General features: G+C 43.3%; 2 protein-coding genes across 3 annotated transcripts in view; one reads left to right on the top strand and one right to left on the bottom strand.

The window, feature by feature from the left end:
- ENOPH1 (enolase-phosphatase 1) overlaps positions 1–8,455 on the bottom strand; it is a 34,829-nt gene extending 26,374 nt beyond the window's left edge. The window contains exon 1 of the mRNA XM_004703231.2: positions 8,197–8,455. Within this exon, the coding sequence (XP_004703288.1) occupies positions 8,197–8,280 (84 nt within the window). The 5' untranslated portion in view covers positions 8,281–8,455. The remainder of the gene's footprint in view (positions 1–8,196) is intronic.
- Positions 8,456–9,201: 746 nt separating this feature from the next.
- On the top strand, positions 9,202–14,293 carry HNRNPDL (heterogeneous nuclear ribonucleoprotein D like). 2 transcript variants are annotated; one of them, XR_006679495.1, is made up of 9 exons: positions 9,202–9,833; positions 10,610–10,778; positions 10,885–11,046; positions 11,504–11,635; positions 11,743–11,857; positions 12,373–12,543; positions 12,785–12,877; positions 13,253–13,357; positions 14,036–14,293. XR_006679495.1 is itself a non-coding variant. In XM_004703229.3 (8 exons), exons 1-7 carry the CDS (start codon positions 9,391–9,393, stop codon positions 12,853–12,855), a joined length of 1,263 nt encoding a protein of 420 aa, XP_004703286.1. In that variant the 5' UTR covers positions 9,204–9,390; the 3' UTR covers positions 12,856–12,877; positions 14,036–14,293. The 2 variants fall into 2 exon arrangements, 1 of the variants encoding a protein (XP_004703286.1); XM_004703229.3 differs by lacking the exon at positions 13,253–13,357 and having other exon boundaries at positions 9,204–9,833.
- Positions 14,294–16,875: the final 2,582 nt, after the last annotated feature.

A 16,875-nucleotide genomic window follows, 5' to 3' on the forward strand; every position in this document is an offset into this window, starting at 1 on the left:
AATTCCTCTTGGTTACATTACCCTTGATCATGCCCTACCAGGCCTCCTCCACCCTCCTCACCACTGATTTGGATCACTTGTTGTTCCCTTGTCCTTGGGTTTGTTAACTTCACTACCTTTCCCTACCTCCCCCTCTCCCATGTCCCTCCAGAACTGTTGTCCCCCTTGTTTTCTCCTCCAGATTATTCATCCAACCTTTCTTATTTAGACAGACCTGCAGAGATAATAACATGCCCAAAAACAAGACAGCGCAAAACCAAGCAACAATATACAACAAAACATCAACAACAACAAACCAATGTCCAAAAGCAAAACAAAACACAAGAAAGAAAAGCTTGTATTTAGTGCAAGGAGTTTGTTGGCCTTTAGGAGTGTTTTCCAGTCCAGTCTGTTGGGGCACCAAGCCCTGGCCCCAAAGTCTATTTCTGGCATTCCCTGGGGACTTCTTTGCTTTGTTCCCTTGATGTTCTGTTGCACCCCTTAAGTGTTTTGCCTTGGTGTGGTGGGATCAGATCAGGGGGAATTCCCACACAGTGTCTCCAGTGTTGTCTCATGTACGGCTATGGGTCTCATGTACGGCTATGGGTCAGTGAGGGATGTCGTGTCTCATAGTGGGGCCGGCCATGTGGTCTTCTCTGTGGATTGGCTGCTGTAAGCAGGAACATTGTCCTCAAGGCCTGGTGGGTCATGATGTGCTCCACTCGCTCCTGCTCCCCCTTCATCTGCTCCCGTGTGCTCTGATCAGATTATGTCCCTCTCCCGGAGCTGCAAATTCAGTGCCATCCTTTGAAATAAATTCTTCTGAGGGGAGGGGCAGGTGTCCACGTAGTTGGGATTGGGGCCAGCCCCTCAGACCTCTCCACTGGTTCCCTACTCCAGGCCGAGGCTGTAATTCTTTTAGAAAGCCTCCACTTTCTCCCATGGAGCAAGTGTTGGGTTTGAACTGCTGAGCTTGTTAGCAGATCAACTCATAACTCATCAAGATAGAAAAATCTAAGAACCATAATACACCGTAGGAGTAAAAACTTTTCAGTGTTAATTTTAGGATGTCCTTTAAAATTTTTCTGACCAAGTAAAATATCCTACCTATGGACATAAAAAAATAGTAAGTTGGGGTTATATTTTAAAATTAGTGTCTCTTTTTCAGTTGCTTTGGCTATATTTCAAAGATCTAAATGACCACTAAGTTAATCATACTTTTAATAATTCTCTCTGAAAAGCATATAGGGGCATCCCCTCTCTTACGTTATACTATTCTGTAATGTTTATACTTTTTAAGTAAACATGAATTGATATTTGAAAAGGATGAAACTTTTCTTTATTCTTACATTAACACATACATATTGGTTCCCATAGAATAATGTATTTTGTTTTTAGCCTGTTAATAAAAATACTCTTTAATCATTTTTTCTTTTTCATTATCAACTTACTTCTTCCTCTAAAATGTATAGCTTTTGAAGTGTTGGATGGGTCTATTAAAAAAAAAGTTCCACCTCTCTAGAAACACCTCCAGTTAGATTGCATGCTATTCAAATGAAATGAGAAAATCTGAACTAGCAAGAACAGCAGAGGCTGAAACGCAATCCCTAGCACTCCCATACCCATTCAGGAATGCAGTACATCTCTATCACCAAGGATGTACTGAACGCCTCCACTGCGCAAGGCAAGGCTCGGAGTTCTCTGCAGCACCTGCCACCGTGACAACCACGGCACTGACAGCCAATCCAGATTCTGCAATTCCTCCTTGAAAAGTCATGAGAACAGAAACAGCTCTTATAGCACACAGGAGTGCTATAAATACCCTCTTAGGTTCATGAGTACAGAAAGAAGACCTGCGCTTGGCGAGGAAAAGGCATGTCTTCCAAGCCTGGGAATGGAAATGGCAGGAAACTATACAAGCTGACAGGGTGCACTCATCTTAAATAGTGGGATAGTGGAGAACCCAATTTATTAAGGTTTAGAAGCTGAAACTTATCTAGCACCCAATAAGAAACCACTAAGAATTTTGACAGATTTTGATAACTGTTTTCCTTACTATCATTGAAGTCAGCAGTTGGGTCTTAAGGATTTTAAATCCCAAGCAGAGTTAGGGTACTCAAATAAACATCAAAGATAGACAGGAAGGGTTGATTAGGCTAAAAATGATCATGTGACTAACATGAGATGGAAAGTCAGGAACAGGAACCACAAACAGCCCACTCCTCCCACTGAGATGAATCAGACTCAGGACTCTTCATGAAGCTTCCAAGACTAAAATGTTTACAGGAGCAATTCAGCCCAAGGAGGGGCTAGAGGGTTTGGGTTCAAAACTTTGTGATTAGCAGCCCAAATCTGAAGCCCCAAAATTAAGATCAAAGCTGCTTTATGTCCATTTTGTGATCCACTCAGATGCAGCACAGCGATTCTCCAAAAGTTCCTTCCATTACAAAGCTCAGTCAACTTAAAAGATACAACATGGTTTGAGAGTGATGAGGGCAATGAATGTGCAGGAGCGCTTTGCACAATTGATGTGCGTGTGAATTGTGATGGGAGTTGTGTGAGCCCCTAGTAAAACGATTTTAAAAAATAATAAAATAAATAAATAAATGAAAAGCTACAACATGGATCTATCTCCCTTTGAGAAACACTACCCTCAGCAGCGGGGAAGGTCAGATAACTCATCAACCGGCACTTAGCAAGGCAGTCCTGCCATTACAGTGCTTCCACAAATTCTTAGAGATCAGCAATCTTCTGGGTCTCATTCTTAACATAGTTTGTCAAGAGAAGTATGGGGCAGAGAAAGAAGTAACCTTGGCAGCTGAATGCGCAGTGGCTTTCTGTAAATGTTAGTTCCCTTTTTAAATTTTTTGATCCTTCACAAGTGCTTTGTTTCCACCAAACAGTGTATTTCCTATCATAATAAATATAAGGCTTTATAATTTTCAAGATCTTTTTACATATTATCCTGCTTGCTCTTCACCACCATCTTATAAGGCAGACTCTACTAGCCAACCTTGCAGACAAGAAGGTCTAAATTTAGAGACTGAATGGAAAAGAAAATGATTCAATTGTGGTGACTGGTAGCCACAATAAAGAGCACTTGGTTCACTCTCTCGTGCGTGATCTCCTTGTTTCATATCGAGGAAAGGTTGGGAATTACGTACTTCTCAGTGGTGAGAGAACATTCAAAGTGATGCTGTTAGGTGCCACTGAGTCCCTTCTGACTCACAGCGACCCTATGCACCACAGAAACACAGCCAGGTCCCCAGCCGTCCTTATGATCATTCCTATGCTTGAGCCCATTGTGCCAATCCATTTCCTTGAAGGCTTTCGTCTTTGTCACTGTCCCGCTACGTTACCAAACACAATGCCTTTCTCCAGTGACTGCTTTCTCCTGACAACATGTCCAAAGTATGTGAGACAAGATCTGACCATCCTGATCAGAAATCTTCCAAGACAGACTTGTTTGTTCTTTTCACAGTCCACGGTACTTTCAATATTCTGTCCCAGCACCACAATGCAAAGGCATTAACTTTTCTCTGGTCGTTCTTATTCAATGTCCAGCTTTCACATGCATATGAGGTGATTGAAAATGCCATGGCTTGTGTCAGGTGCACCTTAGTCCTCAAAATGATGGCACACATGAAATGTATTTCTAATCAAAGTTGGGAGATACTATCAGACAACATAAACTTTCCTTCTAGAATGCCCAAAAAACTAGTATGAGGGGGCTTCAAAAAGTTCATGGGAAAAACGGAATTAAAAGATGAGAACTTCTCATACTCTCACTCACTTACTCTCTAATTCACTCACTCCAATCACCGACTCACTCTCACTCACTCACTCACTCTCATTCACTCACTCACTCATTCACTCTCTCATTCACTCACTCACTCATTCACTCTCTCATTCACTCACTCACTCACTCACACACTCACTCACTCTCTAATTCACTCATTCTCACTCTCTCACTCACTCTCATTCACTCACTCACTCTCTAAGTCACTCTCTCACTCACGAGAGTGAGTGAGTGAGTGAATGAGAGTGAGTGAGTGAGAGAGTGAAAATGAGTGAATTAGAGAGTGAGTGAGTCACTCTCTCACTCATTCACTCACTCACTCACTCACTCTCTCACTCATTCACTCTCACTCTCCCTCACTCTCTAATTCACTCACTCACTCACTCACTCTCACTCATTCACTCACTCACTCATTCACTCTCACTCTCTCACTCTCATTCAGTGATTCACTCATTCACTCATTCTCACTCTCTCACTCACTGACTCACTCTCTAATTCACTCACTCATTTCACTCACTCACAAAAAAAAAAAAGATGAGAACTTCAATGAACAGCTTTAATGCCTCTTCATGTAGCAAGCTTCAAGAGAAAAATGTCATGTCAACATTTCCCAGTTATTTCCTTTTAGAATGTATTATTAGGCTAAAAGGAATAAAAGAGTTCATTACAATCATTGTTACATAATCAAGAATGGATTAACTAATTCTAAAAGTGCTTTAATGTAAAATATATTCCCGAGAAATCTATAAAAAATAAAATATATTTTTAATCATTTGATTCTCAATTAAGAGGGTACCCTACTACATTAACTATTTGTGTTGGGTGTAAAATGTGCCTGCTTAGTTTATATTTGCTAGTACAGAAAGTTCTGTTTGAGAACTCTCATCCTCTTTGTCTTTGTTATGGGGGATTTGTTTCCCCCCAAATTCCTAACCTTCTGCCATCAAGTTGATTCCGACTCACAGAGGCCCTTAATCGGGTTTCTAAAACTGTAAAATCTTTGTGAAGACAGAAAGCCTCATGTTTCCCCCAAGATCAGCTAGTGGGTTTGAACTGCCAACTTTTTTTAAAAATCATTTTATTGGGGGCTCATACAACTCTTATCACAATCCATACATACATCAACTGTGTAAAGCACATTTGTACATTCGTTACCCTCATCATTTTCAACACATTTGCTCTCTACTTAAGTCAGCTCCTCATTTTCTCCCCTCTCTCCCTGCTCCCCGCCCCCCCCACCTCCCTCATGAACCCTTGACAATCTATAAATTATTTTGTCATGTCTCACTGTCTGACGTCTCCCTGCACCCACTTTTCTGTTGTCCATCCCCCAGGGAGGAGGTTATATGTAGATCCCTGTAATCATGACCTGCCAACTTTGTGGTTAGCAGTCCCATGTCACTGGTAAGTGTCACCAGAAATGGGACCTTATTTGGAAATAGTACATGTGCAGATGTACTTAGTTAACATACAGTCACACAGGAATAAGGGGGGGCTTAATCCAATATGAACGGGTATCCTTCCTTACAAAAGACACAGACACACAGGGAGAAACACCCTGTGATCACACAAAAGAACAGTACGATCCATCTACAAATCAATGGATACCAAGGATTATGGGTACCATAAGCTAGATAGAGAGCCATGAGACAGACTCTACCTCCAGAAAGAATCAACCTGGTTATCACCTTGATTGTGCAGTCAGTAGGCCTGGGGTTGCTAACCACCAGAGAGGTGGTTCTAAGTCCACTAACCATTCCACAGGAGAAAGATGAGGCTGTCTGCTCCTATAAAGATTTACAGCATAAACTTATTAGGCCTACTGCCCCCTTTTCAAAAAAAATTTCTCAGCAACCCCCAGCAATTTAAAACACTTGTACTATAGTCCATAACCCAGGATAAAGTGTAGGCATCTGCTTTTGTAGCCCCACCTCCAGCACCCTCCAGGGGACAGCATCTCCCTCTTTAGAAAATACTGATTTACAGCCTCTGAACCCTCCACAGCAATCTACTCAACGGCAAGTCAGCCTAAGAACTTAGAATAAATTCCTGTTGTTTTAAACCAGGCAGTTTGTAGTACTCAGTTACAAACTAACTAATTCAGTCTTGTTCAAAATGTTGCCCAATATCTCATTGTGTAAGGGAAGTCCCTCAACAATGTCTTTACCAACCTCTAGTCCACACCATCACAACCCTTGGGACTCTAGCACAATCTCTTTTAAAAGCTGCCTGTTAAATCTCTAAAACATGTCGATCATATCCAGTATCATAAATTGTAATAAGTTTAAAAATAAATACGTAACCATTAAAAGTCTACTCCTAGGTAGCCAAGAGCCAGCCTGTAACCCACCAACCCAAACCAAATCCAACCCAAGCTGACTCACTGTGGATGAGTCAATTCAGAATCTTAGGGCCAAAGCACTGCTCCAGAGTTTCCAAGGCTGTCCCCAAGTAGCAACTAGTGAGTTCTAAGTGCAGACCTTTCTGTTCTGAAGCACTTAACCCACTGTGTCAAGAGAAAGCCTTTAAGAACCTATAAAGGCATCAAGTCAGAAACGTTTGTGTTAACCAGGTGCGAAAGGGAGAATAAACCGCCCCCCAAAATGCCGATATCCTAACGCATGAAAACCATAGCATGTTACCTTACTAATAAAAAAGCTTTGCAGATGTAATTAAGGATCTTGAAATACAGAAATGATTATCTTGGATTATCTGGATGGACTTGATGCAATCATAAGGTCTTTATAAACCAGAGAGGCAAGCAGGAGCCAGAGATCTGAAGATGGAGGAACAGGCTACAAGCTAAGGGTTGCAGGCAGCCTCTAGAGTAAGAAAACGAGGTCCTCCTTGGAGCCTCCAGAAACACTGCAACCCTGGATGAAGGAATAAATGCATTTTACTTTAGGCCACAAAATTGGTGATTTGTGACAACTGCCATCAGAAATGAATTCTCCTAGTTTAGTCATGTACTGTTACTGCCCAGCTGCCAGAAAACCAAAGATTGACACTAGGGATCTTATTCCCCAAATAAAGGTTCCCAGAATTGTACCTATCTTATGTCACCCACGTCTGCAGTCACTACCTATGATCTCCGGATGACAAAGGAGGGAAAAAAAGAACCAAAATCAAGTCCCCACAAAATCACAAAAATGGGAATCCTTTTTGTCTATAAACTTCAAGAAGACAATTATTTTGTCATACTCAACAGGAAAATGATCAGCATTGGTAATCTTGAGAATTCCTAATTTGATTTTTTTTTAAATGTTAATGCCTAATTTGCTAAGATGATATTGAACTATTATTTTCTTAAATGTTGTATAAGTGGATGTTAAATTATAGCCCTAAAAGTTTACATTTATTTTACATTATAACCTACATCCAGAAAACTGTTCTTCACAGGTAACTTTTAACAAAGGAAAACATTTCTAGATACTTCAGTTTGTTGGAAGATAGGTTCCCCCCAACCCCCAAAAAAACTTAGGAAAACACAGGCAATCATCTTCGGACTATTCCATATTACAGTATGCAAGCACCTCTGGTTAGCATTTTTTATGCTAAATGAATTGTTAAACTCTGGGAATCAAATAAAGAGAAAGCCTGGCCTGGAATATTCTTACCAAAATTACACTAACGTTTATATTTATTCTGGCAGATGTACAGTAAGAACATACATGAGAAAGGAGTCTGCTTGGATTTTATGATGCAAAGCTGTGCACTTGTGACAAGTGTTAACGGTGACTTTACGGGAAGAACGGTTTGGGTAACTTGATTAAGTTGATGAAGAGCTTCATGCTTCACGAGGAAAGTGGACGGAAACTAGAAGGGAATTCTTTTATAACGCAGTACAATCAGCGGTGTGGACCAGACTAGTCCAGTTAAGATGCAATCTGGCCCGAATACGGGAGGTGTGGTTAGAGGGCCATCACGATCTCCAAAGACAGCAAGGCTTCTGGAAGTCACTTGGACACACAAGTCCCTTGATTTTTCGGGGCTAGAAGCCTCAAATGCTAAGTTGAGGCCACGGGCGCCCCGATCGGGCCCGGTTACTTTGCGCTCACCTGGTGGGCGACGGTGCGCGCACCTGCCGGGGATGACCAGCCAGGCCTCGCCTCACCCCACTCGCTCCAGCTCCCCCGTTCCCCTCGGCCCTTTCTCGCCACCGCCCTTCCCATCCACCACCATCTCAACCATAGAGCAGGAAAGGAAGTGGGCGAGAGGTGGGGCGGCATCGCCGTAACCCCCACGGCCTACTTCCTCCCCATTCCACGCCGGGTGCAAAGCCACAACGCCCTTAAGCCTCCTGCCTCAACTGCAAGGTTCGCAATACTTAAAAAAAAAAAAAAAAGGGGGGGGGGGGACATTTTTTCTTAATTTGCTTTTAAGCACAAGTAACTTCCCCGCTCCCTTCCGCCCCTCACCTTCACGAAAGCAATCGGGGTTGTGGTACCTTCGATATCTAACAGGATCACAGTCACCTCGGCGGGCACGGAAAGCACTACCATTTCCCAGCCGGATGCGACCACGGGAATCGGCCTACGGGCAGGGCGGGTGGAGGATGGCGGCGGCAAGCCCCACAGACGTACGGGACTCCCAACAGCCCCGCAAAAGTCTCGGAAGCCGGCAGACGCGTGCGGCCTGTCGTGCGCAGGGGAGAGGCCACCTCCGGGCGCCGGGAACGAAGGAAAGCCGCCGGGTGGCCGGACTCGGAAGCGGCGAAGGGCAGGAGGCCGAGACCACGTGGGCAAGGCAAGGGGGCGGCCCTCCCAGGGATCCAGGGGGAGGGGTCAGGAAAGGCGCCAACGCCGATTGGCCGCCAGAGGGCTTCGAACCAGATCCGTCAAAAATGGGCCTGGCGTGGGCGGGAACAAAGAAGGGAACGCGGGAGCTGGGGGCGCGGGCGCGCGCTCTCGGCGGACTGGTTGTGCGAGCGGGAGAGGCCCGGGGCACGAGCAGAAGGGAGCCCCGCCAGGGGCGCGCCGGGGATGTGAGTGCCCCTTGCCCTCTACAGCACCTAACCCCCTTCCCCGCCCACTGCCTCCGCTTTTGCATATTTGCCGTAACCTGACCAGCCCCTCCCGCCCTCCTCCTTCCTTCGGCGCACGGAAGCGACCGTGTGGGCTCTGGTTTTCCTGACTGCGTGGGTCTCGGTTCAGACCGTCGTCTAGGCAGGCTCGCCGGCGCGCCTGCGGCGGCAGCGGAAGAAACGCCCGCGCCTCGCCGCTGCCCGTAGGGGTAGCCGGGCACCCGCTTCCTGTTCGGCTGGGTCCAGCCAGCTCTAGGACCAAACACGCGTGCGCGCGGCGGGTGGGCGCGCTCGCCGCCTCAGCCGCGAGCGCCGGGCGCACTCCGCCTTTCTCCGGAGCAGCTTGGCCACGGGCGCTAAGCCAGAGCAGCCGCCGCGGCAGCTCCGTCCTGGGGGACTGAGGGAGGACAAAGGCGGGGTTGGCGACTCTTTGCTAGGAATAGGCTGGATCGGACGCTAGAGACAAAGGCCTTCAAGGCAAAAGGGACTGTGACCCTGGGACAGCGCTGTGCGGGACTTGGGGCCCAAGGACTTTCCACCTCGTCGCTTTTTGTGATTCTTCTCTGCTCCCAAGCCCGCGAGGGCCGCAATGGAGGTCCCGCCCCGACTTTCCCATGTGCCGCCGCCATTGTTTCCTTCCGCTCCCGCTACTTTAGCCTCCCGTAGCCTCTCCCATTGGCGGTCGCGGACACCGCGGCCGCTCGCCCCGCTCCTCCCTTCGCTTGTTCCCAGCTCCGCCCGGCAGGGGGCGCGCCGGGCCCAGCGCCACGTCACCGCCCAGCAGCCCTCCCGATTGGCGGGCGGGGCGGCTATAAAGGGAGGGCGCAGGCGGCGCCCAGATCTCTTCCGCCGCCATTTTAAATCCAGCTCCATACAACGCTCCGCCGCCGCTACCGCCTCGACTCGGTCTGCGCGCCACCACCCTGCTGCCGATAGCTCCGTCGCCATGGAGGACATGAATGAGTACAGCAACATGGAGGAATTCGCAGAGGGTTCCAAGATAAACGCGAGCAAGAATCAGCAGGATGACGGGTACCACACGCTCGCCCCCCCCCCCATTCCCTCCGGGCCCCGGCCCGCCGCGCGCCCCGACTCCCCTGAGAGCTGCGCGCGCCTCCCATGCTTGCCCCGAGTTCATGCCCCGCGTGCTCGCCGGGCCCCACTGGCTTGGGAAAAGGGGGAAAGTCGCGCAAGGAGGGGTGACTCCAAAGCCCGCGAGGGTGGGGGAAGGGCGGGGGTTGGCGGTGGCGGTGTGTCCCGAGTGCGCACGCGCCGCGTGGGGCCGAAGGGGGAGGGGCCGGCTTTGCTGCGCCACATGCTGCAGCTGCCGCCGCCCGCCTCTTCATTGTGCTAGTGCTCGGCGCGGTTTGCCCGGCGGCAGCTTAGAACGGTCCTGGTTTGGGGAGCAGGAGGCGACTGATTCTTGAGATTTCCGGAACGCCGGTGGTGGACACCGTTAGGTGGCATGTTGGAGTGACAGCTGGGGAAGGGGGTGGTCCGCAGTTGGAGAAATGCGTTCAGGAAGCAGGTTTGCGCGACAACGGGTCTGGACAGCACCTTGGAGCGTGTTTTGATGGCCCCGAGTAGATTTTGCAGAAAACGATGTAAAGAGCGAGTTGAGCACTAGGTTTTAGTAAAGTCATCGCAATTTTGGCGGCTTTGTGGACTGCTCTTACTACTGTTGATAAACACGGGCTAGAGTCCTGACTCATCGGCTTCTAGGTATTACGCACCGAAGTCGGAAGTTAGTCTTGGTGGATGTTGGAGTCACTGACTTTTTTTTAAAAAGCACTTTTTTAAATTTCTAGTAAAATGTTTATCGGAGGCTTGAGCTGGGATACAAGCAAGAAAGATCTGACTGAATATCTGTCTCGATTTGGAGAGGTTGTTGACTGCACAATTAAAACCGATCCAGTCACTGGCCGCTCAAGAGGATTTGGATTTGTGCTTTTTAAAGATGCTGCTAGTGTTGATAAGGTAGGAACGGGATCTGCATTGTACTGCTTTTCTGAGTTTTTTGTTTTTTGCAAATAGCTACAGGTTTTTATTGTGTTTGTCAAAATAAATCCATCCTGTCTTCTAGGTTTTGGAACTGAAAGAACACAAACTGGATGGCAAATTGATAGACCCCAAAAGGGCCAAAGCTTTAAAGGGGAAGGAACCCCCCAAAAAGGTTTTTGTGGGTGGATTGAGCCCAGATACTTCAGAAGAACAGATTAAAGAATATTTTGGAGCCTTTGGAGAGGTGGGCTGTCTGATTGTTTATATTTATTATATGTATCATTAGTGTTTGGTGTGTTGTTAAAGTGAATATTAAGGCCTCCAGAGGAGAAAATTATGTGGCAACAGAGTGCATCAAGGGTCTCTTCCAATGATAAAACCTTTTGCCCTTCGTGCTCAGAAAAAAAAACATTGTCTAAATTATCTTGGCCACAACAGGGGTGTTTTGGTGTGGCTTAACTTAGGATTTAGAAACTAGTGGGATCTATTGGGTTCAAAATATTGAATACAAATTATAATCAATTTATGGTCTTATTTTCTGCATTTCACACATGCATCACATCACTGTAGGATAAAAACGTGTATCTAAATCTAAAGCATCTGGTTTGATTAATGTGTCATGGTTGGGAGACACCTGTGGCTTTTAAAAACTTTGCATATTAATACTATTAGCTCGTCTTAAGCATGCGTCTTGATTTCAGATTGAAAATATTGAACTTCCCATGGATACAAAAACAAATGAGAGAAGAGGGTTTTGCTTTATCACATACACAGATGAAGAGCCAGTAAAGAAACTGTTAGAAAGCAGATACCACCAAATTGGTTCTGGGAAGGTAATGCCATTTTAAATTAAATGGGAATATAATTTCTCAGTTGGCTATGAGAAGAATAATATTCTTTGGACTCAAGGCAAACAGCTAATGCCCATGTTTGTTTATAGTGTGAAATCAAAGTTGCACAGCCCAAAGAGGTATACAGGCAGCAGCAACAGCAGCAGAAAGGAGGAAGAGGTGCTGCAGCTGGTGGTCGAGGTGGTACTAGGGGTCGTGGACGAGGTAAGAGTTAGTTTTGCAAAATTATGTAAACTGAATTGCCCCCAAGAAGTGAAGCCAGTTTAAACATCAAATTCTTCAAACATGAGGAAATGCTCAGCTGGCAAGTTGTGCAGTGGTTTTGCTACTTTCACCTGGGGTCACCAAAAACTCCAGGCGCACTGCCACCGAGTTGATTGCCACTTGTGATGCCATAGTACAAAGTAGAACTGCCTCTGCATTTCAAGAGTACAATGCTGTCTCTGTCCTGAGGTGCACCATGGTGTATTACATGTTCCCATCTTTGGGTTTGTTGGTCCTGATTCCTCCAGTAGATTTAGAAATGGTATTGGTATGATTTTCTACTCCCTTTCGTGATACCTGAAAAAACATTTCGTGGGTTTGTTTTTCTCCCAAGCAGATAGTATTAATGTTCTTCCTGATTTTAAAACAGTGCAGTGGGGCACATGAGCAAGTTATCTTGTGTTAGAATTAAGGGTCTGGTGTGTTCACTAACAATCATTTTTACATTGTTTCAGGTCAGGGCCAAAACTGGAACCAAGGGTATAATAACTATTATGATCAAGGATATGGAAATTACAATAGTGCCTATGGTGGTGATCAAAACTATAGTGGCTATGGCGGATATGATTATACTGGATATAACTATGGAAACTATGGATATGGACAGGGATATGCAGACTACAGTGGTAAGAAAGTTTACCTTAATTTTATAAACAAATTTTAAATTTTTAGAAAGGTATCCCATTCTAAAATAGTTTTCAAGGTTAAGGGTTTTCCATCCATTAATCTGTTTGGGGATTTTATTGTAATGGGTTTTTGGAGGAAATTTTGGGATCCCTTCTCTGCAAAGTTTTATTACCATTTTTAATGTTTCTGATGAGAATCAGTGGGAAACCATTGTAATGTAATTTTTTCTTTACAAAATAGGCCAACAGAGCACATACGGCAAGGCATCTCGAGGGGGAGGCAATCACCAAAACAATTACCAGCCATACTAATGGAGGACATTGGAGAAAATAGGTGTGTATAAGAGTATGAGAAACCAATAGAAATGTCTAATTTAATTTAAAGATCAATAGACAAAATAAAAAATAAGTAAAAACAAAATATTGTGTAGTCTGTTTTTACTAAATTGTTAATTTTTGAATTGCTTTATGAGCCTGTTTTGCCTTAAAGTGTCTATAGATCTTTAACTTTAAAGTCTGATCTTACCTTCTTTAGTAATACAGAAAAACTTAAGAGTTTTTCTGTTTGCTTTGTGTGCCAGGTGATCTAGAGGAATAATTAAACTTTTTTAGAACTATTAACAGGTAAAGTACTGAAATGGGTACAACTTAAGGAAAACAAGAATGTTGTCTTCTAACTCTGACATTATACCTTGTTTGTACCCGCCAGCGGGAACTTCATTGCAGGCCGTGTGTCACCCTGACCACGTCTATCTCTGGGGGTCGCACGTTGCGGGCAGAGCGCAAGGCATACACCAGAAAACGCTGTCCTGTGGTATGGTCTCTTCCAACTTCATGTACCAGCGTAAAGATTAAAGTGGAAAACTTCAGACTTTGGCTTCTTTTTTTTAATCTTTTTGAAGATTAAGTGTCTTAACTTAAATGGTTTTTTACAGGAGTTAAAGTACATAAATGCCTTTTTACAGCTTAATCATTTTGGTCTTCTGTTTAGTGTTGTATTTCAATTGTGGAGCCTCATTTTAAGTGTTCATTCTTTAAGATTTAATGCTTGCTTTTTCTTTTTATAGCTAATAGTGAAATCTACAAACCAAAACAAGAACTTTAAAATCTGGAAAATAAATTAAAGATCATATGCAAAAAAAACATTCCTTTCATTGCAATAAAATCAACATTTTACAAATTCATGCTTGTAATAGCATTTTGCTTGGCTTACTAGAGATACTTCTAGTAAACCTTAATCTAATCTAGCACAGTTCAACCTGTGAATATGGGAAGATTGAATTCCCAGATACTTCTGAATACACTTAAATATCATTTGGGATTTCCAGGATGAGTTTATTAACTACCCAACTGTTTGTCAATGAATATGTATGTGATCTTTAATTATTGAAGAAAACAATAAAGTGAGGACTTAAAACAATTCATGAAAGTGGACCTTTGAAAGCTTGTCAGAGTTGCACAAATCTAATTGCTATTTTGTTTTTGTTTGTAGGAGGAGATGCTAAAGCAACCCATCTTGCAGGACAACGTTGAAGATTGGCCTTCTGTTGATCTAAGATGACTATTTTGTAAAAGACTTTTTAGTGTACAAGACACGATTGTGTCCAACTGTATATAGCTGCCAATTAGTTTTCTTTGTTTTTACTTTGTCCTTTGCTATCTGTGTTTTGACTCGATGTGGATTTGTGTTTATACAATTTTTATTTGTATGATTTCATGTTAAACCTCAAATAAATGCTTCCTTATGTGATTGTTCTCTGTGTCAGGTACTAAATAGCTCTGTAAAAATGTAATATTAAATAAGCAATAATTTTGGCACAGTTTGTTTCATAGGAAGGTGTTGATCCTCTTAGAGAAACTGTCCTTTATGAATAGCCAACCAGTCAATTTTCCCAATTTTTATAGAAGCTTTCTGTGACCTAAAGGCTTTCCTACCTTGTTAGTCGACCCATGGTCTGCTATAAGAAGCTTTAGCTAGTTGTACAATGTTATTTCTGAAAATTGTTCGGCAAAACTCCAGTTTTGAAGTGTAACTTGTAAGCCCATAAAGACTTTGGCAGAGGAGCAGTTACCTACTAAAGAAATCTAGTCCCAAAAGTACTTCAAGTAGTGGCAGAATAGGTTTTGTTGGTCTCACGGCTGTCAAGGAGGTTGGGTTTTACAGAGGGACGTTTCTTGGGAAGCTTAACAGTTTATTGATGCTGTGGTGGTGGCAAGTTCTTATGAAAAAAGTTAGTGGTAGATTTTTTTTTCCCACAGTAGGTGCATGAATTGAGTAAAGTACTCGGATGAGCAGTGGAAGAATGTTGTGTTTAATCTTGCCACACATTACTGTGCGTCAAAGTGTAGCTGGGTTTGTTTTGCTTTTCACATTGAAATAAATTGTGTCCAACAGGAACATTTCTGGATTTAGGGGTACTTCCTGGGTATATAAAAACCGCTTTTAAGTGTTTTCTGTAGAGTTGGGAGTTGAAGTCATTTCCATAATATGACAGTCATTATGACAGTATATTTCATACACAGATAGCATGTGCAGACTAGATATTTTGCAGTTAACTAAGTAGATCAAGTTGGTGGGCTTTTTTCCCTCAATTCTTGCAACCCTATCTTCCTATGTACTTGGGCCATCAAGTTAAAATGCACTTTGGCATTGTTTTATCCCTATGTTGCTATTGGATCTTAACACCGGGTTCAGTACTACCAGTGTTGGCTGTCAGATGATTGTGTTTGTTGCAACATGCAACTTGAGCCGATCAGAATTTAAGTGTGCTGTCAAGAGGGTGCAGTGTTTATAGTGAATTCTGAAGATTTAAATGTGTGAGTAGGTGACAAGTTGACACTGAGGAAGTCTTTTCCGGATCCAAACTAAAAGGCTAAAAAGCCCAAACTCATCAGTCGTCTTGACATGAGTGTATTTACAGCTAGAACTTTCCGTTGGAAGCGTGAGTAAATGAACTTGGTTTTTCTCCAAGGGCCTTTGGGTTACAGATTGTTGTGATTAATTGTTGTGATTTCGAAAATGGTTTAAAACCTTACATTTTCACCGATTTGAATTAAATTCAAAAGCGCCAAGGAAGAGTACTCTAGGTACTACTTGTAACTAAACAGCATAATCTCCTTCCCAAGTAATTTGGAAGGGAACCGTGTTGAAGGATTGAGGGTAGAATCTGCTTGCGTTTGGCATACTGAACCTGCGTGTGTTGAATACATGGTGAATTGTTAGTGCTGCTGCACATCTTAACAACCTAATTAGAAGTATGGTTAAACTGTTATTACTACAAAGTCAGCCACGTTTGTAAGGTTAGGGTTCTTAAAGGTAAGATGTCTGGGGGTGTAAGCAGATAAAGCCTTGAATTTTGTCACTTTGGTGCTTACTTTCATAGTGACAAATCCTCTGTTGCTCCATGTGAAAAATAGGGCATCTGAACAATTAGATTATCACTACCCTAGATTTGCCAGATTTTGATAGGATGTCAACCATAGTATAATTTAAACCAATTTAAAAGGTGATTCAGGGACATGTAAATATAAGGACTTTGTGGGAAAATTCCATTTATCTCCATTTTAAGGCCTTGTACAATATAGAAGGTGTGTGTATTTATACATCTGCAAAAGGGATTCAAAATGCTGGGAAAATTCTATAAATTTTTCCATTACCATGAAATTTCCTTCATGCCATGTGAAAACATACAGCGTTAAGTAAAATTAGGAAATAAGATTTTGTAAAAAGTTTCTCTTAATTTTCTATGCTAGTAGGATGTCATCTAATGTCTCAACTTTTTAAGCAAAAGCAATGCAATTCCTGTTTTTATATAAAATAAATTAAAAATTTTACTGTTAAATATGGGCTGTTGGATTGGGATTGTCTATTTGTCTTGAAACAAGATTTGATGTGGAATTTCAGAGACCTTATTGAACTACCTTCTGTGAAATAAGATAGTGGTACCTAAGGCAGTGTTCCTCATTCTGAAGACTGCCCATCTTTTAAGTATCAGGTTCTATCTAGTAGTTTTCAGGCAGCATAGCATTGGGGGAGGCTTGTTGCTATGAGTTGGAAGAGATGTAATGGCTATGGCTTTTGGTTTCTCACAGTCTTGGCGGGTGGTTGGTATTGAGCTGTAATTTAAAAAGTATTCAAATCTGATTTGTTCAAATCTAGGCTAGGAGTTTAACTGAATGCTTAAGACTATCTCACAACCCAGTTCAAATTAGAGAAAAATGCAAGAAACCCTGCTGCAGACAGATTTTGGGCTGTTGAAAGGATTATCTCCTTTTGTAAAGTGGACCAAAAAAGTATTTTTCAGATGGGAGTTTCAATTTCAATATATACAT

The sequence above is a fragment of the Echinops telfairi genome, unplaced genomic scaffold (genome assembly GCF_000313985.2).
Source record: "Echinops telfairi isolate 266 unplaced genomic scaffold, ASM31398v2 ScPeMD7_7468;HRSCAF=8506_0, whole genome shotgun sequence".
In the NCBI taxonomy this organism is placed as follows: domain Eukaryota; kingdom Metazoa; phylum Chordata; class Mammalia; order Afrosoricida; family Tenrecidae; genus Echinops; species Echinops telfairi.

Coding starts and splice junctions, on each gene's coding strand:
- HNRNPDL (XM_004703229.3), top strand. CDS start 9,391: ATGGAGGTCCCGCCCCGACTTTCCCATGTGCCGCCGCCATTGTTTCCT. Junction 11,858..12,372: donor TACTAGGGGTCGTGGACGAG/GTAAGAGTTAGT, acceptor ACATTGTTTCAG/GTCAGGGCCAAAACTGGAAC. Junction 12,544..12,784: donor GGGATATGCAGACTACAGTG/GTAAGAAAGTTT, acceptor TTTACAAAATAG/GCCAACAGAGCACATACGGC.